The sequence below is a fragment of the Microtus ochrogaster genome, chromosome 8 (assembly GCF_000317375.1).
Source record: "Microtus ochrogaster isolate Prairie Vole_2 chromosome 8, MicOch1.0, whole genome shotgun sequence".
NCBI lineage: Eukaryota > Metazoa > Chordata > Mammalia > Rodentia > Cricetidae > Microtus > Microtus ochrogaster.
Genome location: NC_022015.1, coordinates 59,808,399 through 59,833,552, shown reverse-complemented (window position 1 = coordinate 59,833,552; position 25,154 = coordinate 59,808,399). Strand labels below are relative to the sequence as shown.

The 25,154-nt window shown below is 37.4% G+C and overlaps 1 protein-coding gene across 2 annotated transcripts in view; it reads left to right on the top strand.

Moving 5' to 3' along the window:
• The window catches only part of Prkg1 (protein kinase cGMP-dependent 1), a 1,110,226-nt gene that overhangs the window by 956,698 nt on the left and 128,374 nt on the right, over positions 1-25,154 (top strand). For both annotated transcript variants that reach the window (XM_026781031.1, XM_013348063.2), the window contains exon 8: positions 21,457-21,522. In XM_026781031.1, coding sequence (XP_026636832.1) covers positions 21,457-21,522 — 66 coding nt within the window. The remainder of the gene's footprint in view (positions 1-21,456; positions 21,523-25,154) is intronic.

Below are 25,154 nucleotides of genomic sequence, written 5' to 3'. Positions count from 1 at the left end.
TCTCTTTACTGCCTCCCTTGTCTCTTTCTTCCCCAACCCCAATCTCACACACTGGAGATTGCAGTCTTTTGCAGAGGACAGATGAAATCTGAATGAGATTAAACTATAGTTTCATGTCTCAGAACTGCTAGAGGAATCTGCTGTTGAATCCAGTTTTACTGGTCTCATATATATTTCGTCTCTCACTTCATCCTTATCTCTGTAAACTCTCAGAAGGCTTTTAAAATGCCAGAATGTCCATTAGCTTAATGAAATTATATTAAGAAAGCCACAAGTATGACAGTGATAGCTATCTCTGTGTGATAGCTGGCAAAAATAGCCTTGGTTGAAACTCCTAAATGTGTGTTTTCAGCAATCTTTGGCCCTGTGATGTGTAGGCCTTGATGCCAGGCAGCAACTGTTCTTGTTTCACATGCGTCGAGTGACTGTCAAAGATGCTTAGGAGTTAGTTCAGATCTTACTACCTGGATCCCATTTTGCTCCGTTGCATGTAAATTGCTGAACAATTCTCTTTTATTAGACTAAAAATAGTTAAGGAGGAGCAGTTTTCTTCCTGTGATGCTGTTCACTTAGTAGTCTGAAACTCAGAGCTTTTCCATTTTATTGACTGTAGTGTTTTCATTAAAAAGATAAATTTCTTGAAGATAGCTGAAGTAGTTTTGTGCTATTTTTGAACAAAGGTAATTTTGCTGAGTATGTGGCACAAATACCATAGTCAGAAATTCTTAACAGGAGTCAGAGGAGTCACGCAGGAATCAAGAGCTCCAGTTACAGAGTCTATTCTGTAATTCCAGAACGTACTGGGAATCACTTAGAGGTCCTCATTTAGATTAACACACTGAACTTAGTCACCGTGGAGTATAAGCAGGGTTTCCTTTTCACAAACAAGTAAAATCTGGCATAGAGAAGTCTAGAAATGGGTCTGTGCTCCATAACGAGGATGGTCCAATTGAGGATGCTAGGGCTCCTCTACTCATTTTTTCATCTTATTTTTTATTTAATGATCATTGCCAGTGTTGCTCTAGTGCTGAGGTTTGAAACTAAAGCTTTGCTCACGCTAGGCGGTGCCTCCGCCACTCAACCACACCGCCATCCCTACTCTCCTAGTCTTGTTGTGCTTTTCCAACACAGACAATAAATAGTATGTGTATAGGAAATTGTGGATAGAAGGGGGAAATGGCACAGCAAATATTTTTAGAGAAGTGATTTTAGTTATATAACATGTAAACAATTTATATAGAGTATGTGACATGGGGACTGGCATATACTAAAGGCAAAAATTATTAACTATTTTACAAACAATTTTTGGAAAAAAAAAACATTTATGTCCCTTGGCAATGTAATGACAATGTTTGGTGACATCTCATTTTAGATGGCAAAAGATAATTTATATGGCAAAACATCTGTTATTAAAATCTCTTACTCAAGATAGTAGTGATTTGTGTTTTAACCAGTCTCTTTCTTTGACACTAAGAGAAAATTTCAATATCATCCTGAACATTAGGATATGACAGATGACTGTGGCTCTGTACGCCAGTGGGAATTTTGCAATCCTATCTAATTTTAGGCTTTCTCTAGATATAAATAGATTGTTTTTGAGGGTCAAGGTGAAATGCCTCTATGCTCAAAAGTTTCCTGGACACACTTTGTGTGGTGTTGTTTGATAGTTATTTGATAGTGTCATATATTAAGTAGTTTGGACCTCTCTCTAGGTCGTTCTGTGATCTGGCTCCTGCCTCTTGCCTAATGTTCTCTCATTAACCTGAGACTATTGCTTTAGCTCACCAACAGCTCAGAAGTGTGGTGGTTTCTCTAGCTATTCAACTCTCTGCTTTTCTCACAAGAACTTTCTGCCTAAAATGACCAACAATCTCTTTCCCTTGGATATGCCTGAGCCAGCCTTTGTTTTTCTTTTTTTTGTAAACAATTTAAGGCTACTCTTCCTAAAGTTTTACTGCTTATTTTTTTAAAAGGAAGTTTTTAAAATAAAAATATTATTTTTAATTATATATATAATGTGTCTTTGTGTGGGTATGTGCAAATGAGTGTAGGAACTTACAGAGTCCAGAACAGGACACTGAACTCTCTCAAGCTAGAGTTGCAGAGAGTTGTGAGTCACGTGATGTGGGTACCAGGAACTAAACTTGTGTCCTTTACAAAAACAGTATGTGATCTGAACTGCTGAGCCATCTCTCCAGCCCCAACACAATATTGTCTCTTGTATTCTTGCCACATCTTTGTATATTATAGATTTGTTAAATTGCATTGTAGTGACCTCTATCTTCCACTTTCACGTCTCTCCTGCTCTCTGCCTAGATACATACTGTCTAAATGCCAAAATTAAGGTCTTAAGGACCCAGGGTAAAGACAGTTCTTAGCAAGAGAACATGCCATTTTAATACATTCAGAGTTGGTGGTCAGTGTGCCCATGTGATTGCCACGTTGTTTGATGCTTTGTGTGTGCTTCTCTTGCTGCTTTGGAGAAGGTATATGTCAAAGTTCTACTTCCCACATGGCAGACTATAGGCTTCATCAAAACAAAATTGTCTGGAAAGTTCCTTCTAAGGGATATTTTCCCCAATTTCTATCCTTATGTAGCTGTGTGTGGTCCCCTTTGACATACTATCTTACTTGACATAACCACAGTGACCTAATTAAGAGTTATGATTCTCTTGTCTATGTATGCACACACACATAAAATGCACAAATGCACAAGTTAAATAAATGTATTAATTTTTAAAAATCACATACATGTTTTAAAATCTGTAGTATCTTCAATATCTGAATATTTTGATTGCAAACAGTAAAACCCACTCAAACTAGTGCACCTGGTGAAGGAACTGTACTATAGGATGAACACTGAAGCATCTCATGGGTTTAAGAGTCACAAAAACTCATGGATTCCATTTTCCTCTCAAAGTAAGCACTACCAAGAAACAGGTAGAGTTCTTTCTACATGTTAAAGAAAATGGTCATGAAAGGTTTACCTTTGGACTTGGAGTATGGACATTGTTAGAGAATTGTGGTCATGATAATCTAAAATTCTATCATTATGATTGTTGAGAAGTTGAAGTTTAATATTTTGTGAAACAAGAATTATAATGCCTGTTACCTAGAGACACACTGCAGGGATTTGAATCTCTGTTCTTGCACTCATCAACCTTTATGTCCTAGAGAAAATTGCTTACCCCAATTTACCTGTTGCTTTATCTTTCAAACTGAGAAAGTATAATAGCAACCAAATCCTAGAGTTGCTTTGAAAACTAAACCTCCTAGTACGTAAATCCCTATTACAGAAAGTGGAAACATGGCACTGTCTTAGTCTCAGTTATTTTTTATTAAAATTTGTGTGGTTGCCAATACATCATTAGCACAAATAAAGATTGTTTACAATGTTCTGCATTCTCTCTTTTTTTTGTTTTATTCTCTCATATATTATATCCCTACCAAAGTTTCCCCGCTCTCTTAGACCCATGCCTCCTCCATTTCCCTTCAGAAAAGGGCAGGCCTCCAAGGGATATCAACCAAATATGGCATATCAAGTTACAATAAGACTAGGCACATCCCCTCATATTAAGGCTGAACAAGGCTACCCAGTAGGAGGGTTGGTAAATGAGTCCGGGGTAACCCCTGTTTCCCCATCAAGAGTCCTGCAAGAGCATCAAACTACAAACCCATAACATCACATATATTCAGAGGACCTAGGTCAAACCGTCACAGGTCTCTGTGAGCATCTATGAGCCCTGCTTAGTTGATTCTGTGGGCCATTTGTTCTTGTGGTGTCCTTGACCCCTCTGGATCATACAATCCTTCCTCCTTCTCTTCAGCAAGATTCCCAGAGCTCCAAGCTCTTCCTAAAGTTTGGCTGTGGGTCTCTGCATCTCCTCCCATCAGCTGAGGATGCAGCCTTTCTGATTGGGCTAGACTCTGATCTACGAGGATAGCCGGGTATCATTCAGAATCATTTCAGTGATTTTTGTCTTTAGTCCATTGTTTTTGGTTCTATCCTAGGTCTGTGGGTGTCTTTCTTAAGCTATAAATTTATTGAAAGTAAAGGGTGTGTATTATATGTCACCCTACCAGTTACAGTGCCTCACACGGTCCTTCTGCACCTAGACAGAGTGAAGGGATGGCTAGATGAGTGTACAAAGAGTAAAAGAAGGAAGGAAGAGAAGATGGTAGAAAGGTTGGAACAAAACAACCTAACCTTTCAAATGCATTTTTGAGTTAAAAGCAAATTTGGCTGTTTGGCTTGTTCATAAGAGAAAGCAGCCGATAATCTCAAGGACTGACAGAGGAAATGATACCTGGATCAAACGGACTGTAATGACTGTTTCTCACTAGATACTAGATGGTTGTGGCTGTTAGGTTGTGATTCAAGATTTCCCAAGTTTCTGTAGCGAGACAAAGTCAACTGGTTGCTACAAGGCTCCTCTCACATCTACACAGAACTAAGATCACTAGAACCAGATAAAATTAAGAAAAGTTTTCTCAAGACATTGTTTACTTAGAAAGTTACTTGCTGCATAATCTTTAAAAGTCTATGAAATAGTATGGTATTTTGCCTTAGCCGTAGCTGAATTTATTGAGCATTTCCCTTTACGTCATTGAATATAGTTCATTTGCAAAAGTTATTGTTGTGTCATTAAACAACTAGAGGCAGAGTAGATTCAGTTTTTGCTACTGCTAAGAAAATGTTAATTAAGCATTTGTATTGATTAGATCATCTGCCCTTGAGATGTAGAAGCATAAAAATCACAAGATTGGAGGGAATGGAGGAGGAGTATTTTGGTTGTACAACAGTAGACGTATGATTAGGTAAAAATGAGTTCAAATCTATACTGTTATTCAGTGTGTGTGTGGGGGGGGTGAACTTAAGCCAGATATGGTCTATAGAATAGCATGTTTGGGGCACTGTCTTAGGCACATGGAGTCCCATCATTGGGGTTTTTACAGGAAGGTACATGGACACCGAATAGAGATAAAATTGGATTAAACTCTACATATGTGCTTTTTAGCTATATGACTTCACATGAAGCCATAAAACTCTCAGAGCTTACTTTTGTCATCGGCCTGGGGACAACTCTGCAAAGAGCCAGATGACAAGTGGCCTATGCTGAATGTATAGGATATAGACTATATCATATTTACATTTTCATTTTTATTTTACTTATTTTTTTATTCTGTGATAACCCCTTTAAAATATAAAAACTCTCATTACTTGAAATCTTTTTACAAAAACAGTTTGCTTACTGGCTTTGTAATTAACCCCTACCTTCAAGAATAGGATTAAAATAATACAATTTGTTTTTTAATAAATACAATTTTAATTGATCTATTTGTTCTATGAGACAGGGTTTTGTTATAGAGCCCTGGCTTGCCTGATATTTGGCTATGTAGTTCAGGAGGGCTTTGAACTCATGGCAAATACCTAGCACAGAAATGTGTCCCATAATTGCTGCATCTCCAAAATATCAGTAAAGTTGACCTTTGGGTCAGCTGCAATTGTACCACAGCTATTTTTGATACCATGTGTATATCACGGTGATCAGCAGGAGTAACAACTCTGAATTCAAGGCCACAGTTCATGGTGTGTAGCAGGTGTTCAGTTAAGCGTTATTTATTACCAGTGAGGAAAATGTCCCTATGCCTTAGCATTCTTAGAGCATCTAGGGATGGGACAGACATGTACAGCAGATACACTTCCATTCTACAGGACCAAGAACAGAAATCAGTTGTCACATGTCTGTTCAGGCTGCCATGCCAACTGAGTACACTGGAAATGAACAATGAAAACAGCTGGTTGATTAAGAAGAAAAGATTGCTTGGGGCTACTAATGCCATCAGCCACTCCAGAGAGTCTTCTTACGGTCACCCAGGAAGGATTTGAAGTTTTTTCACTGTAATTTACTATAGGGTTAAGCAAAAGAAAGCAAAATAGGGAATGCATTGACCCCACGATGTCCCATGTTAGCCCTGTGTTTTCCCTTTTTTCTTCTAGAGATTTGGCTTAGTTTAGCTCTGAGGAAAGCAATGGCTGGTTGGCAACAGTCATATAGCCAGCCCACAGCCATTGATGCCTTACGCTGTCCCAACTGGTGCTGGACCCCATTGTTAGCCTTCCTACTTCCTCTCCAGTTCCAGCTCTTAGGAATCACTTGGTAAATTCACTATGGATACTTTTTTCTCATGCCTTTTCACAGGATATTTGTATGGAAATGACCAGCTCACTCTCTCTGGAGAGTAAATCTTATACACACCGATAACAGTCCTTATCCGATCTCAGCACCGTTTTCTTCTTGTCCTGCGTCATTTCTGCTGTTGACAGATGCCTTCCTTCACCCCAGCACCTAGTCAGAGTTAGGACATTGCTTGTCATTTTTTGTGCCACTGTTCACTCCTGTCACACACTTGGTTCACACTGCAATCCCATTCCCGGTAAGAGCTACTGGCCTGGGAATTCTTGGAAAGCAGCTTATTTTGTGCCCTACCTCTCTATATATACCTCGGACCAATGGCTAATTTCTCAATCTATTCATTCAGAAACTTTATTTAGAGTGGCCAGGTAAAATCCATGATGTTGGGTGAATTCAGATACACCGTGATTTATTTTCACAATAAGCATATTATTACTTGGGACACACATATTAAGAAATACTCATTTGTAGAAGATTCACATTTAAATAGAATGATTTTACTTTTATTGGTTAAATCTGAGACCCTAACTTTATGGGTGGAATATCAAGGATTTTTCTGTATTATAGCAAAAACCTATTTTTAATAATTTTTATAGATTTTGAATTTCATATTAAGCCATAATGAAAAATCTCTCCAATGTGATTTTGATTCTTGCTTATTCTTTGAAAATATATGTTTGTATTAACAAAAGAGGAATTGATTCAATAGGAAAAAATGAGTATTAGTCCTTAAGAATCTTTCTGGATACATGAAAGAGACATTGGCAAGACAATTATGATGTATAACAAAAATAAGACAGAGTGAGTTTATTGTGTTTAGACATGTTAAGATAATAATGGAATAATAGTACTGAGTGGTGTTTTCTGAGTACTGAAGTCTGTTAGTCAGTGGGTCTAGGTTCTTTTTAGGTACTTACTCAACTGTTCTTCAGATAATTGCTCTACTGAAGACGGTTGCCTTCCCATTTTATAAACAAAAGCATTGACAAGAAGAGAACTTAAGTATCTGACTACAGATCACATTGCTAGTCAATGGCTTTTATGCATTTGAACCTGGAGGAGCAACTCCTGAATCTATCCTTCTAACTACCGTGCCCTATTCGCATAGTGAAAAGACTTGGGGTTACTGTCAGTGGTCAATGCATCATGTGTGATTAAATGAATAACATAATATCATTATGATAAATGATAATTATGAATAAAAAGCCTATTTCTCAATTTCTACTGGAAATACTAACAATCAAACCCTAAATCACTGCTAAATATAACTGTTAATTATTGTATATATACTTGAATGTCTTTCAAATGCCTGCACATATCTGTATATAATTGTCATCTAACCTTTTAAGAGATTCAAAACGACACTATCACAGCTGCTTAGGGTGTTAAGAATAAGATGCCCTTGCTGAAAAATGCCTTCCTTAGTGTGTCTTCTAGTTCCTATGATTGCTGCCAATGAAAGGAGGGCATAGGGCAACCCTGTAAGTGACACTGCAGGATACTATGTCAAGTCTCTGACTTGCTCTAGCTGACAGTCTGGTGACTCCATGTGATCAGACTATAGTGGCATAAATGAGCTCTGTCCCTGATGGTTGTGAGTGATTTGAGTGTGAAGGTTGAAGGGGTAGCCTTTTGATGGCTAGGTGCTTATAACTACAGTCCTAACACTAAAAGCCTTTGGCAGCTGGGAAAGATCTCAGCAACCTTTCCCCTCAGAAGCTATTTTAGGCTGTAGAGATGGCTCAGGGGCTACAGATGCTTTCTGCTCTTGCAGAGGACTCCAGTTAGGTTTCTTCCAGCAGCCACATCTGCGGCTCAGGACCACAGTTGTTGAGAGTGCATACTACAGTTGTAGAGAACCAGATCCCAGAGGTCCCAGAGATCCAAGAGATCCAACAACCACCCCCAGACTCCACAGAAGCTCACATTCATATCTTTTCCTAAAACACTAAGTGGGTGTTCTTTATTGTATATTTTTCAATTGATGTGTAGACATTCTTGAACATACTGAACAAATTATCTTTAGGATAGTTAGAAAGTTAAGCTCAAAATATTTTAGGACCATTTTCATGCACATGTATTTGAATGGATAGCATTCAATATTTTAAGATCACTTCAGTGTTTTACTTCTATGTAATAAGTGCTGGGAGATGTGGCAGGCCTGATATATCAAAATTCTTGATAGAGGTTGATATGTTAAACAAATCAAATACTTTTGGAGTTTGATTTTTATAATGATTTGTCACACGTAACTTTTATTTAAAGCAGATATTCATTTCAATTATTTATCAAGTCACTTGCCTGTGTTTGCCTTTGATTCATAATTATCTTCAGTTTGGCTGAAATTATTCTGTCTTGAAAGAACTAAACTATAAGATCACTTAGTTTTTTGTTTAGAGAGTTATTGTTCACCCAATTAAATCATAATAGGCTATATTTGGGGAACATTTACTCAAAAAGATTATTTTAATTTAACTTTATTTTAAACTGTTAGGTATTACTCTCCCATAAAAGACGTCTATTTAATTCCCAGTTTGGGATTTTAAGTTTCCAAATATGGTTTTGTAAATATTTTCTATATTGTTCATACTATCTGACAATGAGACACTATCATTTGAAGTGTATTTTGTTTTTATATAAGGCATATTTAGTCACTTATATAACATTAATATACAAATTTATATAATGCATAGATGCCATATTATGCTACTTAATATTCATATAATAGGTCCTAATTATAAGCTTTTAATATCTTTCTACTAAAAAACTATTCTTGGATTTTAGAATGAATCATCCTCTAAGGAGCATTGAAAACTATGATATTTAGGACTTTAGAAACTTTATGTCAAATAATAATTAATTGTGGAGGACTACAGTACAATGATCCCCACTCCACATGTGAAAATTGAAATTAAAAACAATGCGTTCGTATTGACAATGGGACAAGACATAGGGATCCTCCCTTTGTACTTACCTACAAGTAAGCATGAGTCCTACAGCGACGGTGTGTTATTTAGGTAATACTGTCCTCACAGGCAACGTGCATTTTAGCACTTACCTCATATGTGGATATATACATAAATACTTAAGAGACAGTTTGATAACATGTCCATTTGTTGTATGGGGCTGCTTGTTCATCCCAGCTGCCCAGAACCAAAATAATCACACAGAGACTGTATTATTTAAATCACTGCTTGGCCCATTAGCTCTAGCTTCTTACTGGCTAACTCTTACGTATTAATTTAACCCACCTCCATTAATCTGTGCATCACCATGAGGTTGTGGCCTACCAGTGAAGTTTCAGCATGTCTGTCTCCACCAGTGGATCCATGGCTTCCCTTTGCCTCCCTTCTTCCAGGATTAGTTTTCCCCACCTAGCTCTGTTCCCCTATAGCTCTTCTAGAGGCCCAGAGCATTTCCTTTATTTATCAATGGTAATCATGGCATACAGAGGGGAATCCCACATCACCTTCCCTTTCATGTTTAAATAAAAAGAAAGGTTTTAACTTTAGCATAATAAAATTATATAAAAGTTATTAAGCAAGAATTACAGTTACATCTATTTTATCGTTTATCATAACTAAGGAAAACTATATTATTACTATCTATTCTTCAACTCCATCAAAAACTCCAGAAGGATATGATATTACCTAAGTAAACAATAAGTTCACTGTAAGCAACTTCCAATACTCTAGAATTAACAGAGACATCTCACTGCCTGTACAGTCACCAAAAGTTCTTCTGTAGTTTTTGGGGTATCTATCTTCAGCCCACAGGCCCATAGTATTCAGCAGACTTTTCCACGAAGCAGGAAATGTCAAAGACAGTTCTGCCTATATTGGCAGTTTTTCAGTCACTTTCTTTTGTGTGCTGAATGTTTCTGGAGCACTCTTTCATGAAGCAAGAACCCCAAAGACCCTTTCTCACCTTTCAACAAGTTCAGCAGTCGTTTCTTTGTGGGTTCTGCATGTCCAGTTCATCAATCACTCCAGGCAAGAGCAGTTTCTTGCCCAAATGGCTAACCAACTCCATAAGGAGCCTCTTTAAAGCCCATCTTTATCTTGCAGTAATTGGTGCTGCCAGGAGCAAATGTGTCTTACTGTCATGAAAAGTCCTAAGTTCTTAAAACATTTAAATGCCATATTCTGTAGTCTTGAAAGGTTTGAAGAATACCTATCCGTCTGAAATATATCTATGTACTTCTAGAAAACATATGTAACATAACTACAAGTTTGTTTATTATAGATGATTATCTATTAACCTATATTTATTAATTATACATTACATTTTTAAATGAGCTGCACAAACATAATACCTTAAATAATTTATTAAATAAATCACTGCTTGACCCATTAGCTCTAGCTTCTTATTGGCTAACTCTTACATATTAATTTAACCCATTTCTATTAATCTGTATATCACCATGTGTATCTGTGGCTTACTGGCTAAAGTTCTGGCATCTGTGTCTGGCAGGGCTACATGGCTTCTCCTGACTCTGCCTCTTTTCTCCCAGGGTTAGTTTTCCCCTGCTTAGCCTGTTTCCCTATAGCTCTGCTATAGTCCCAAAGCGTTCCTTTATTTATCAATGGTAATCACAGCATACAGAGGGAAATCCCACACCATCCATTTAACAAAATGGATGTAGAAGATTCCTCTCAGTCCCTGTGATGTCTCTATAACCAGGTACTACATATTACCAGACATTAAGCTCCTCCCATAAAGCTGATCTCTGATCCAATCAAAAGTGGGTTGGCTAACATGGAAGGGGGAATTCTCATGGAGTTCCCAGCCCTAGTCAAAAAGACTACAAGCAATTAAAAAATGCTGAGAGCAGGAGAAAAGCCACTGGGGAAGAGCCAGCCCCCCAGTTGGTTACCCAGTGTTAAGTGAAATCAAATACGTGTATGGGCTGAGTAGATTCCATTTATGTATTTAGGAATCTATACAAAATTAAAGAAAAGTAAACTATAAATTTGAGAAAAAGCAAGAAAGAGCAGGGGGGAAACATTGGAGGGGTTGAGTGGAGGACAGGGGAGAAGAAAAATGATATATTTTAATTTCAAAACAAAAGCAAGAAAGAAATCATTTGGTTATTTTCATAACAGACTTCAGTAACCTCTTGCCTAAATGTTGAAACCATAGCATGGAGAGTCTGAAGTTGTAGAATATTGTTATTAACTCTTATCCCCTATCTGCCTGTATAGCAATGTCTGACATAGTAAAAGCTAGCAAGTTTTCCACACGGTTTTTCTGTATTCGACAACAAGGTGTGTAATGTCTTTAGTAATTGTGCTGGTCTTACCAACAACAATGTCAAAACCTGTATAGTTTTGGGAGACTTCTGGAGACTGGCCAGCTCCTCCTTGAGCGATGTCCCATACCTGGGATTTTCACTTAATAATAACTCATGTCTTCTGGGAACAGAATTATTCACCCATGCATGGTATTTGATAATTCTAATACCAGCTATAATGGAACGTGAAGTGAATCATCTGAAATGGCCATAGAGAAGTAGCAAAAGCCATCAATCATGTCTTAGCATTCAGGAGAATGAAATCATTCAGCTATAGATATGAAAGAAATATGGGTTAGTGTTGAATCTTAGTTCAGCTAAGGTCACATCATGAGCACAGCAGAAAAGAAATAGCAATAAACATCCATTCTTTTCCTCGCTTTCACTAACTCCATGTATTAAACTGAACCAGACAAACTTGCCGGCATTCAACCATTTTTAGCGGGCAAAAAGTAATTTCATGTGGTTCAATTCAGTATGTGTTCATTGTCATTGAAGTAAACCATACAATGTGAAGTTCCTATGTCAAAAATACTATGTTATCAAGCTAGAAAAAGCAATATGTAAAGAAATGTAAAAATTGATGTCTTCCAACTTTATGGCACTCTTGCATATTCTGTACCCTTCCAAATATAGTACCAAATGTATGTACATTGTCTCAGGAAGTGAGCTAACATATAGATGGATACATTTACACATGTAACCAGAGGAAAATAAACTTTGGAGTTAACCTATGAGAATGCTTTTCTAGATGTCCAATTTTTATATTTATTGACACATAATTGCAGATATTCATGGGGTGTAATAAAATGATTCCACACACATGTGTGTTATGTAATTATTAAGCCAACGTAATTATTTCTATCTCCTTAAAACATTTATTATGTATTTCTTTTGAAAATTATCCAAATCTTTTCTTTCAGCTCTTTTTTTTTTTTTTTTTTTTTTTGGTTTTTCAAGACAGGGTTTCTCTGTAGCTTTGGTGCCTGTCCTGGAACTAGCTCTAGTAGACCAGGCTGGCCTGAAACTCCCAGAGATCCGCCTGCCTCTGTCTCCAGAGTGCTGGGATTAAAGGCGTGCGCCACCACCGCCCTGCTCTTTCAGCTCTTTTAAATATATATTATTGTTAGCTATAGATACAATGTGTGAAGGAGCACCAGAACTTATTCTTCCTGTTTAATGGAGCATTTTGTCTGATGATCAATCTCTTCCTCTTACCTCCTATTAATTTCCCAATATCTTAGTTACTGTTCTATTGCTGTGAAGAGACACCACGATCAAGGCAAATCTTATAAAAGAGAGCATTTAGCTCAGGGCTTACGTATGGTTTCAGAGGGTTAGTCCACATTATCACAACCAGGAGTACAGTGGCAGACATTCAGGCTTGGAACTGAAAACTTGCATCCTAATCTGTTAATTAGAAAAATTCTGGGTTTGGTGTAATCTGAAACCCCGAACACTCCCCCCAATGGTAAACCTCCTCCAACATGGCCATAACTCCTAATTCTTCTCAAACAGCTCCACTACCTGGAGACCAATCATTCAAACTTGAGCCTATGAGAGCCATGCTCATTTAAACCACCAGCACCAGGCTCTGTTAACTATAATTCCATTCTTAAATTTCATGGGATTAACTTTCTTAGGTTCTATGTATGAGAAATATTATAAAGTATTTGATCTTCTGTGTCTGGTTATTTAGAGTGAAATAATCTTTTAAAATTATCTCAGTTGTGACAAATAGCATAAATTAACTTTTATAGATCAATAATATTCCATTGTGCGTAGATGTACCACATTTTCTTAACCCATTCATCAATTGATGTTCACACTGGTTGCTTCCATATCTTGACTACTGTAAATAAAAGCAGATTTATAAAATGAAACACAATAGAGACAGGAATGAAGATACCCTGTGTGCAACACGGGGCTCTTGTCTACCTGGGCATTTCAAGTAGTGTTTTCTATCTTTTACACAAAGTCTGCTATGTTTATGAAAGAATCCTAGGAAAAGTCTCTGCCAAGTCCACATTCTAAAAAGGGATGGATCTTAGTGGTAGCTCTCCTGTTTCAGATCTTTCAATTCTGTCTGGAGCAATGAGGAAGATTAGCAAACAAACTAAATATCCTAGAGACAGAGAATATGAAATTTCTGATTCTCAGAAAATTCAAGCCATTATTACATTTATCAGCATTTATCATCACTATTTGTACATCCCTTTTTCTTTCTTTGTTTTTTTTTTTAATTAAGAAAGGGTCTCATTGTGTAATCCTGGCTAGGAACTTGCTATGTAGACCTGATTAGCCTTGAACTTACAGAGATTTCACCTGCCTCTATCAACTGACTGCTGGGATTAAAGATGTGTTATTTTACACCTAGAATTCCTTTTTAGTTATTGTTTGTTGCTGTTGTTTAAACTAAGGCAAGTTTACTAATACTCTGTAATGCTTTGTGAGTCCTCATTGTAGGTCCTACATATAAAATATCATACCCACAAATATTGATCCTAGGTCATAGTTATTGTTAGCTTATTTGACTTCCTTGTAATATTATATGTAAAGCCCTTAGAATAGGAACAGAAAAATGAAGGATCTAGTAAATGTTACACATACAAGTCCATATCAATGGTGTGTGTGTGTGTGTGTGTGTGTGTGTGTGTGTGTGTGTGTGACTAAAACAAGGTCTCAGCTTCAAACTCTTGATGCTTCTCCCTCAGCCTCTTGACGGCTGGCCTTGTAAGTCACCACCTTTCTTATTTAGATCTACTATTCAGGATATATTTTAGTCAGGCTAGAATATTAATTATTAGAGCAGATGGCTATTAAGGAGTTTAGTCCTTTTTTTAATCAAATTTTGGTTCCTTAAAATAAACTTCTTTCTGTATTTTATAAATAAAAGCGAATTCATTAAGGACATAAAATTTATTCTAGTTCATCTCGAAGAACTACATGATGTCCATAATGTGTAGATGCATAATCAATATGGAATAATTTGTTTTTAATAATTTTAAGGTGTATTTTTGGTGTACTACTTTCCTTTTCTTTGGAACGATTGCTAGGATAGCAGTACCAAGTTATATTTGTAACTTTTAAAAGAACATCCACCACTGATTTATGTAATGACACACTGATGTACATGTCTGACAACAACGTGTGAAGTCCTCTTTAGACTTTCTCCACTCACATTACTTTTCTCTCTGATGGTAGGCAGTCTAATTGTGATAAGACATTTGTTAGGTTATAATTTTCTGTCCCTTGATGATTAGGACACCGAATGGTTTTATTTTTCATATCCTTGTTAAGCACTCCAATTTTTAAAGAAGTATTTGTTTTTGTCTTTCAACCATATTTCAACTTAATTATTTAAACATTTTGGTCATTGATTGGCTGGAGTTCCTTCTAGGTTCCAGATATAGCTGCTTGTCAGATATATAGAATGCCAATATTTCCCCATTGTTATGTTACCTCTACATACTAATGACTTTTTCTTTGCTGTTCAAGGCCTTTTTAAAATTTATTTTTGTTGTTCACGCTTTTGAGATTATATCTAAAAATATATTGTTCATATTAATAGCAAATAGTGCTTTTGTTGTATTTTCTTTTACGTGTTTCAAAGTTTAAGTCATACATTTAAGTCTTTAATCAACTTTAAATCTATTTTTTGTATGTGATGAGAGAAAAGAGCCCCACGTAGTTCTTATGCATGGGAATATCTAATTTCCTAATATCATTTATGGAAGAGACTATTCTTTCCCAACTGTTTTGCTTTGTGACCAAACTTTTGTCACAAATGTGTTGACTGAGACTCATTGATTAGCCCGTACCAAGCATGATGGTAAAGGTGTATACTTTCTTCATTCACTGCTCAGTTCTACTTGTAGCATATGAGTTTTATTGGGGTTCGGGTATAAATCATTTTGGAATAGTTTTGTGATTGAATTGGAAGTGGAAATGAGAGTGATAGGATTCGGAAAGCAAAACAAAACCGAACAGTTACAACGCTTTCAAACAGCAGTCAGCGACATCACAAACTGCGCAACGCTCTGTGGTGAACACTACTATAATGCTCTAGATTCCACTTATGTGTTCTTTGATGATTATCGTTTTCTATACATTTTGATTAGCCTACTTGTTTGTTGAGGTTTCCTTTTGAATTTTCCTACGAAAAAGATTTGCTTCATCCCGTGCGAATGTAATTTAACTGGGGCATTAAACTGTTGCACATGACGGAGAATGAACCGCTGTAAGCTCATAGGCAATGGGAAGGGTGTCAGTTTCCATGAAGGCTGGCACCAGGGGAGGGCTAGGGCTCTGTTGACAGCAGTCATCCTGCCCCAGGGCTGCAAAAGGAGATCCCTACTCTGACAGCTGCCCTGCATGAACTCTGTCCTGCCTTGGCTTCCTACCTCTGTGCCTGTTCCCTTGAGATCTCCATGCCCCACAGGGTTCTCTAGTAGCCACGAGACCCAGGATAATTGCTTCAGAAGAAGAGGAATTTATATAAGCCTTGCTATGGATTATTCCGACAGTGACAGTGACTCCACTTTGGGATACAGCGATGATGAAGATTCCAGTGATGAAGTTCAAGGAACATCAGAGTCAGTGTATATAAAACTGTATTTGTAGATGTTCGGGGATCTCTTCCAAGCTCTGTAATTTCACCGGAAGTGTCTAACTTCTCACAAAATGTTTTAAAAGAGACTACTATTAACTATTAAAAGCTTTGCTTTTAACTTTTTAAATCAATGATGTGCTTGTGAGAATACTTGAGAATTAGCCAGGCATTTGCTAGCTTTGCAATGGTCCATTTTTAAATCACTATTATTACTGGTAATGCTGAAATCACCTAATGTGCAGGCACAGAACTGTATAAATATAAGGTTTTCTTTTTAAAGACTGTGAGCATGTTTTGTCTGGATTGTTATGTATATAACACAATTTATTTAATACAAAGTAGCAAGCTTCACTACTGAGCAAGCAGAGTCCTGTGTAGTTGGTGTGGGCATTGCCTTATAATTCTAGATGTATAATAGTCTCAAGAGCAATCCCTAAAAACTTAGAAATTGCTAAATACATACCAACAAGTAAGAATGAAGGAAATCAAGTTAATTAAAAAAATATCTCCTTCCATGTTTTTCTTTCTCCATGTCTAAGCCAGCAGTATATGTAAACCTTTCTAGCTTGGTCAAATTCTCTATAAAAATATAATAACTGTGGATGGCTAAAATGCTTAGTGACAACATAAAGTCTTTAGGATCCTCTTCTATTATATGTACTTATAACATTAAACCAAAATCCAGATCACATACATTTTTACCACAGTCCTTGAACCCACAATAGAAACAAACATACAAATCCAGCTGGACCGGGTCTGAACGAGCATGTGATCAAACCCCACTCTCTGAATCTGGCTGACAATGGGGGCTGACTGAGAAGCCATCAATAATGGCACTGGGACTTGTTTCTACTGCACGTACTGGCTTTTTGGGACCCTAGTCTATTTAAATGCACACCTTCCTAGGCCTGGATGGAGGGGGGAGGGCCTTAGACTTCCCACAGGGCAGGATACCCTGCCCTCTGTTAAGGATTTAGGAGGAGGAAGAAGGGGGAGTGGGGGCGCAGGAGGGGAATGGCAGGAGGGGAGGAAGTGTAAATTTTTTAATGGAAAAATAAAAAAGAAACAAACATACACAATAATCATAGTGTTGGCAGCTTTTCCCATTAATACCCTCTCATTAGAAGCATGCCCACCAAAGTGGAAGATTAACATATTTCAAAGTCAGTATTTTTGTTCCTCCAAGAAGCAGGGTCTCAGAGTATTTCTGGATACCTGAATAGAGGGGCAGTATTACCCGAAAACTAGAGACAATGGTTTTGTGACGGTGGCATGAGTAGGGGTCAAATGAACTTAGCTGCCTAGATGAACTAGCATGACATGATTATAAAACTGGACAACAGGATAGGGCTTATCCACCCATGGGAATTCTAACTTAAGAGTTAAATGTCTCTCAGATTTATTTTGTGATTGGACACCAAAATATTTTGATGCTGGCGTCATTAACAAATATAATTTTATGATATATATTATGAACACTGCTCAAAAGTTATTCTGTGTTTTAATACATATATAATTATTGTAAAATTTAACACTGACAAAGTATATGAGCAGTGTGGATTTGTGGAAAGAATCTGATTCGGAGAACAGTGAATCTGTGTTCAAACACCAAGAGTGCGATTCGAGAGCTGGGTCGGATTATTGGTATATAATGTAGCTTGTATTCTCATGTGTACATCTTAGATAAAATAACTGCTATTCGTTATATTCAATAAATGATATTTGTATGAACTCTTTTTATACAGTTCTTAACATATGCTTGTGTTTAATATGCAACCTTACTAGCTAGGTAAATATTCTGTATAAAAACACAACAGCTGTGGATGGCTAAAATGCTTAATGGAAATATAGAGTCATTAGGATCACCCTCTATTTTACGTATATTGTAACATTAGTACCTGAACCCAGATTATATTTATAAATATAAAATATTTTGTTGAATTTCTTAATACTCTCAATATTTTTTACAGTATATATAAAAATTTTTCTGCTTCAGGAAAACAATGTATTCAATATTAAAAGTCTGTCTAATCTTGATAATATAATAAAATCTTAAACTATTCCTTATTTATGATTAATAGATTAAAATTTATATCCACAAAATATATCCAGAATTAAATTCAGAATTAAAGACTATTATTTATATTATTTTAAAAATTCTTAATAGTCAATATGGTAATATTTCTAAATAGGCAATTTCGATTTTTATTTTTTTCCCTCCTATTTGGTAGTAGGTAAGTGAGATAGAGGAATCTAACTTAGTAGTATATATAGCCCAGGATGGCCTTGACTTCATGATCCTCCAAGTGCTCAGATACTGGAGTTTCTGGTGTACATCCACATAGACAGTCTAAAAAAACAACATTATAAGTAGTCAAGATAAAGACAGATATGGAAGAGTAGATTTTAAATGATGTTTTTATAAAGCCATGGTAGTGTTGTTGTTTTAAGAAGCTATTTGTGGTGCCTTATGATGCCAAAAACACATGGTGAGAATAAGTTATTCACAACTTGCGACGCCCACGGGAATGATGCACTTCTCCTGGCTGTGTTTACTTCACACACACACAAATCACCTTCTATAGAAAATGGTAATGGGTCTGAAAATATTTCATCTGCAGTTCTTACTTTGTGGCTGGGCAAGAGTGACAGCGAATGGCTTCTGTTCTTTCTCATGCTCAGTGCGAAAACTGAGGTTTACAGAGCTTACAGTTTGTAAATCTTGGGTTCACAGCAGGTTCCTGTGACTCTGAAGTCTTAGGGCTGGATAAATGGATCAGCAATCAGGACCACGTACTGCTCTTGCAAAAATCCCCAGTCCCATTCCCTAACACCCATGGGTGGCTTAAAACTGTCTCAGACTTGAGTTCCAGGAAGATGCAATGCCCCTGGCCTTTGAGGACACTGCATTGCTGTGCATATTGCTGTGCATAGACAATAATGATGGTGGTGGTGGTGGTGGTGGTGGTGGTGGTGGTGGTGGTGGTGGTGGTGGCGGCGGTGGTATTATCTGATCTCTAACACCCCCAGGTTCAAAAATGCAATACCCATGCTCTTCTTTAGCAAACACTCGATAAGCAGCTCCTATATTGGACATTAAGGATTAAATAGGAAGCAAATATAGCCATCATCCCTCACCTCTATATGGCTTAGCAGAAGAGAGATTGAATCCCTAGCTGAATAACCACATAAATAAATATAGGAATTATGGACAAGGATAGCCATTTCCATGTGGAGAGATGAAAAGTGAGGAGAACAGATACACAGGGAAGCCCATGAGCTAATTCAGGATGGCATGCCTCGGGAAAGGGCACTGGGGATAGGATCCAAAGGACAAGCAAGGTTGGAGGAGGTATCCAGTTGGAGGGAAGCTGCTGAAGCCTGAGAACAGCAGGTTATGAAGATGGCAGGATGGAGGAGATGTTTGCCAACTTTGAAAAGAGGCCATGATCTTTGGAAGGCAGAGAATGTGAAGCAGGCATGAGAGGCTCACACTGGCTATCATAAACATTTTACAATCAGAGGAAAACTTCGAGTTGGGGTGGTTTTATAATCCTTTTTCTGGTTTAAAAACAAGAGGATGATCTGGGGGAGAGGGGAGGTAGGGGAGGTACTGGGAGAAAAAGAAAGAGGGGAAGTTGCAGATGGGATGCATTTGGATGAGAGAAGACTAAATAAAACTAAAATTCAAAAATAAAATCCACAACAAGGAAGACCTTTTTTCTTTAAAGAACAACCAGTACAACACAAAAATGGAAAAGGTGTGTAGGAGAAACCTAATCTGTGGGACCGAAGAATACTTTTCATGAAATGTCAGGCAATGAGTGCAGAAACCTGTAAAATCTCATTCAAAAGCGTAAAAGTAGACTCCAGTAATGGAAAGGCATGCTATAGTCTTGTCTGGAAAAATTAATATCAGAAACTGTTGCTTCTGGATTAATTCAATGCCAATGTGGTTTTCTTTAAAAGAAGAAAAATAAATGATTTTCAGGTCCGTATCAAATAATGAATGCTGAAGAATAGCACAAGGGTATATTGGAAAAATAATGTTAGTGAAAGAATATTTGTTTTTGCTTTCCCAAGTACCAAATGTCGGTTCTGTTAAGCAGCTGTAACCCAAACAAGATGATATAGCAAAAATGAAGGACATAACAAAAAGCAGGTCAATGGGAAAATTGCAGAATTTAGAGTATGTGTCAGAACTTGATGTATCTTCAGTAGTAAGCACTGGGAAAATCTTTATTTTCAATACTTTAGTTGTCTGGTTTGGGTGGAACATTGTATTTCGTTGTTTGAAAACATATCAACACAATATTTGTCTATGCAGTTACCTCTGTGACATGGTTTTTTTTTTGTTGTTTTTTTTTTGTTTTTTGTTTTTTTTTTTTTGTTTTTCGAGGCAGGGTTTCTCTGTGGCTTTGGAGCCTGTCCTGGAACTCGCTCTGTAGACCAGGCTGGTCTCAAACTCACAGAGATCCACCTGCCTCTGCCTCCCGAGTGCTGGGATTAAAGGTGTGCGCCACCATCGCCCGGCTTCTGTGACATGTTTTAAACGTATTTGTCATTAATCATATTAGCTTTGAAATGTTATCATAAAAGAAGAGGGTACACTGTCAGGTGTGATTTAATGTAATGACAATAATAATATTAAGTTTATGGTAGCTGAAAATGAATTGTGAAGTTAATTTGCCAAATCCATTTTTCACAACCGAAGATTCACCAGGGAAGATTTTCAAAAAGCCTCAGAGACAGACGTCACCTGCTATCATTAAAAATGTGTTTTTGAAGAGATAATCTTCATATATTTAAGTCACTATGAATAATATTTATCAACTACTCGAAGAACCATGAGCTGTGGGACACATGAATAGCTAACTATATATCATAAAATCCCCAAACCTTAGTTACATATAAACAGTGATAAGACATTAAGAAAAGTATTTAAAACTGGTACTTTGAGCTCAATGATACAATGTCAAATTGATAACAGATGAATTATCAATTCAAGGGGTATGTCTTTAGACTCTTTCAAAGCTTTGATCTATTCATTCCCATCTTGATCACCATGCCCTTAATTCAGAAATCCCCAAAGAACAAAGGAAACAGTCTTACAAAATTTTCTTCTAGTTGTGTAAATGAAACTCTTAATTTGATAATTCTAACAACTGTGTTATAACTGCAGGAAATATGTGATTTATAATATGAGTGAAGTAGCTCTTCACATGAAGCCTAAACCTGAAAATGCATAAATCAAAAGAGTTCACATGCTTTGGTTCGTGGATGTGTTGACCCAGTCGCTTCCCTTTTGTCTTGAAGGCTCTATCCTAATGTGTCTATTTTTTTTTTTTATGCAGGGAGGATGTGAGAACAGCAAACGTAATTGCTGCAGAGGCCGTCACTTGCCTTGTGATTGACAGAGAGTAAGTACATTGCTTTTTCTATGTATAGCACGCACTCATATCAGCAATATGCATATTTCTGGAATTAGACATCATTTTTCAGAGCTTTAATACGTGTTTAAAATCTTTTTCTTGTAACATGAGTTCTGTATTTTATCCTCATATTAGTCTTAGAAGAGGCTAGCTCTGTCAATCTCTCTTTGTAATCTTTAATAAGATGCTTAGCCACTATGAACTTCAGCTCCAGAGGCTCGCTTGAAAAGTGAAGATAAAGCAACATCATATGGATACTTGGAGGATTAGTAAGAGCATGTAATTAAAGCATTTGCTAAGTACCTTCTACTCAGCAGGTGCTTACCTAGTGCCGGCTATTTTGGTGTCTTATTTAGAAACATCATTTTTATTGTTTTGCATATATTTAGATTTATTTTCTGCTTATCCTGAGACTCCTACACCAGAAACCTCAAGGAAGACACCCTTGTAAAAGCCATCTGCTTTAGATGTGGACAAGTGCCCGTTTAGAGAAATGAAAGGCTGTCTCATGACACCTGTCACTGCCTTGTCTCTTCTCTTCATTATCGTTTCTGGTTCTTACCGAAAGAATAGGTAACTGTAAACGTCAGGTTATTGTCACTAGAAGAATATTGCTCATATGCATCCAAGTCACATGGAACCAAAAAAGCAGCTTTTTTCCTCAATGCAGTGCTTGAGCAAGTTTCTCAGAAAGGCTGAGGGCCTGGCCCAGAGAGGGCTGATAGCAAACCACACTAGTGGACCCTCATAGCTGCCTGAGACTCTATGCTGTGGTGAACTACAGCCGAGGAATAGAGAGCAAAGCTAGGAAGATAGCACTGAGTGAGCCCAGGGGACTCGGGGTGGAGAGGTTCCCAATTTGATCCATAATCCCTACTTTTGAAGTCCCATCATGTGGGATCATGAGAAACTAAGCCGTGGGACAGCTGCCACCAGATGGTCGCATCCACAGAAAACTCTGCAATGGCTGTTCTGTCCTAGGTCCCCGAACCAACTGTGATCTGTCCTTGCTGCCTTGACAGAGCTTATATTCTACTGAGGGTCTACCATGTACAAAGCATGGCACTAGGTAAAGAACCAAATGTGGGGAAGAGTCTGAAAGTGTCAGGAGGGCAGTGTAAGGAGTCACCTGAATGAGCAGTGCCCATGGAATCCGTGAGCCAAGCTTCCACCGGCAGGAAAACAACTGCGGAAAGATTGTCAGAAGATATTTTCTAAACCTACTTGTGACTGTGGGATGAGGACTTGTTACCGTAGCACTATGATGCTATAGCCACAATTCTGGTAATACCGAGTGCCCAGTCTCCTGTTAACAAATGATACCAAATGATAGACTTAACAGGAAGTACTGTATAAAGTGAATTACAGAGAGAGGGTTTGAAAATGGTATATTCAGTTGGGAGTCGACTTCTAGCCAGTGATCATGAAGTCATTTATAGGAGGAATGTGTAATAATGAATAGATTTTAACAATAGATAATAGCAAAGGGTTGAACATCTGACAAAATTAGAGACCAAGATGTAAATTAAGGATGTTGTTAGGACAGAGAAAGTTAGATGTAGAAGGGACATCAGTTTGGGAGGCATGATGATATTCCATTGAGAATGAAATCCATTGGCTTGCAATCTTGAATGCTTAAGAAAGATGTTCTGCAAAAAGTCACAGATGTGGGCAGGAGCTCATGTACCACTACCATAAAATTAACATTAACACTGCCTACATAAAATTAACAGCTGAAGTCATCAGGAGGGGTGCAATCCCATGAAAGAACAAAAGTAAAGATTAAAAAAAATGGGAACTTGTTGAAACTTAGTTAAGTTCAGACAAGGGAAGGAAAACAGATAAAAGAGAAGCCAAGGGGGATAGGAAGGTAGAGAAAGAGGACATCTCAAGGATAGAGAGAAATTAAATCCCAAGTTAGAGAAATAGACAATTGGTGAAATATCAATTCACTGTCAAGAGTGTTCAAAGAAAACTGGACTAGATGGGGTTATGTTGCATGGCAAGGACAGGCTGGCTTCTCAGATGGCAAGATACTAAATTATAGTTAGATATGACAAGTGCAAAAACTGATGCTCAGTGTTGTAGCTGCACATATTATGTACATTTCATAAAGCTAGAAGAAAGGACCTTTAGTGTTTCCCCTGAACACAGACAGAGGTAGATATACTTAACTGATTTAAGTATTATATAGAGTATGCAAGGACTAAAACATCATGTTACCCTACCAACACATCACTTTCATTTTCAATGAGATGATGGGATAATATTACCTAAATTATAAAATTGAGATAAAAGCAAATAATTTAAGATGTATGAAGGAACGTGCTTAGCAGAACATGTGTGATAAGCTCTGTAAAAATTGTATCCTTTCCCCCATATATGTGATATATATATGTATATATATCACAGAGAGGTCCAGTTTTAAACATAAATACAAAAAAGGCAAATTGAGTATCTAAACCTAGGTTTATGACTTTTAGGGAATATCTTGAGTCTCCAGTAAAGCAGTGAATTTACAGCTGAAAGAGAGAGAGAGACAAAGACAGAGACACAGAGAGACAGGATCACAGACAGAGACACAGCGAGAAAGATTAACAGCAATGGAGGGAACCTGTCAAAGCTGCTGCTGGTACCTAATTTATGTCCAATTAGAGGAGCACCAGGGCGTCATTCTGTGCAAACAGATGGCAGACATTAGGACTGTCAGCAAAAGGAGCTCCCTTCACTAATTTACAAGCTAGGTAGCATGTTCCATAAGCCAGCGGTTATGCTTTCCTAGGGAGAAGCACAAGAACACCATTGTAACCAATCATAAATGTCAGACTTCGGTTCGAAAGAAACGCTCATTGTCAAATCAAAAAATAATGACTAGCGAGCTGATCCCTCCAACAGCATTTCCTGAAGATTATTATCTTTTACCATATTCATTATCTTCAGACCCTCCAATGTTGGTTCCCCAGTGCCATTTGACTACCTGTCTTTCCGACGTTGACATCATAGCTGATGTCCCACATCTTCTTCCCTTTGCTCTAAAGGCATCAAATACACCCAGTTTTCATCTTCGCATGTTTTCCTTCCATTGTTTCATCTTCCAGGCCTTTACTTTAGGCTTTGCATTAATGTGGGTAAAAGCTAATTAAGGATCAAGATATTTCTGTACAAGGGTTATCAGAGTTTGATGATATGCCCCCTGACGATTAAAAAGTGCATGAAAATCCAGAAAAATGGTTAGGTTTTGCAGGAACCTTCAGGGAATGGAAGAGAGATGCAAGAGGAAAGACTTAGAGACTACAATTCATTCAACACATTCTAACCACATGCATGAAGTTGGTTTCCTGAGGGATTACGTGCCAATGGTAATTTGTCCACCTAGGTTACCTGTCTCTTCTTTATATAGCCTGCCATTCTCTGTTCATGTGATTGGACTATTGAGACTCTATTTGCCACATCGTCTGTGGCTATCTTACTTAACTGAGAGGGTAATAATCCTAAAATATTTCATAGTGTTAGCCTTCCCTAAAACCTAAGAGAATTTTCTTGTGGTTCATTTTGGGGGAAAGAAAGTTGGGGTGATGTGAGGATATTGGCAGGATGATTATGAGAAAACACATGTGCCT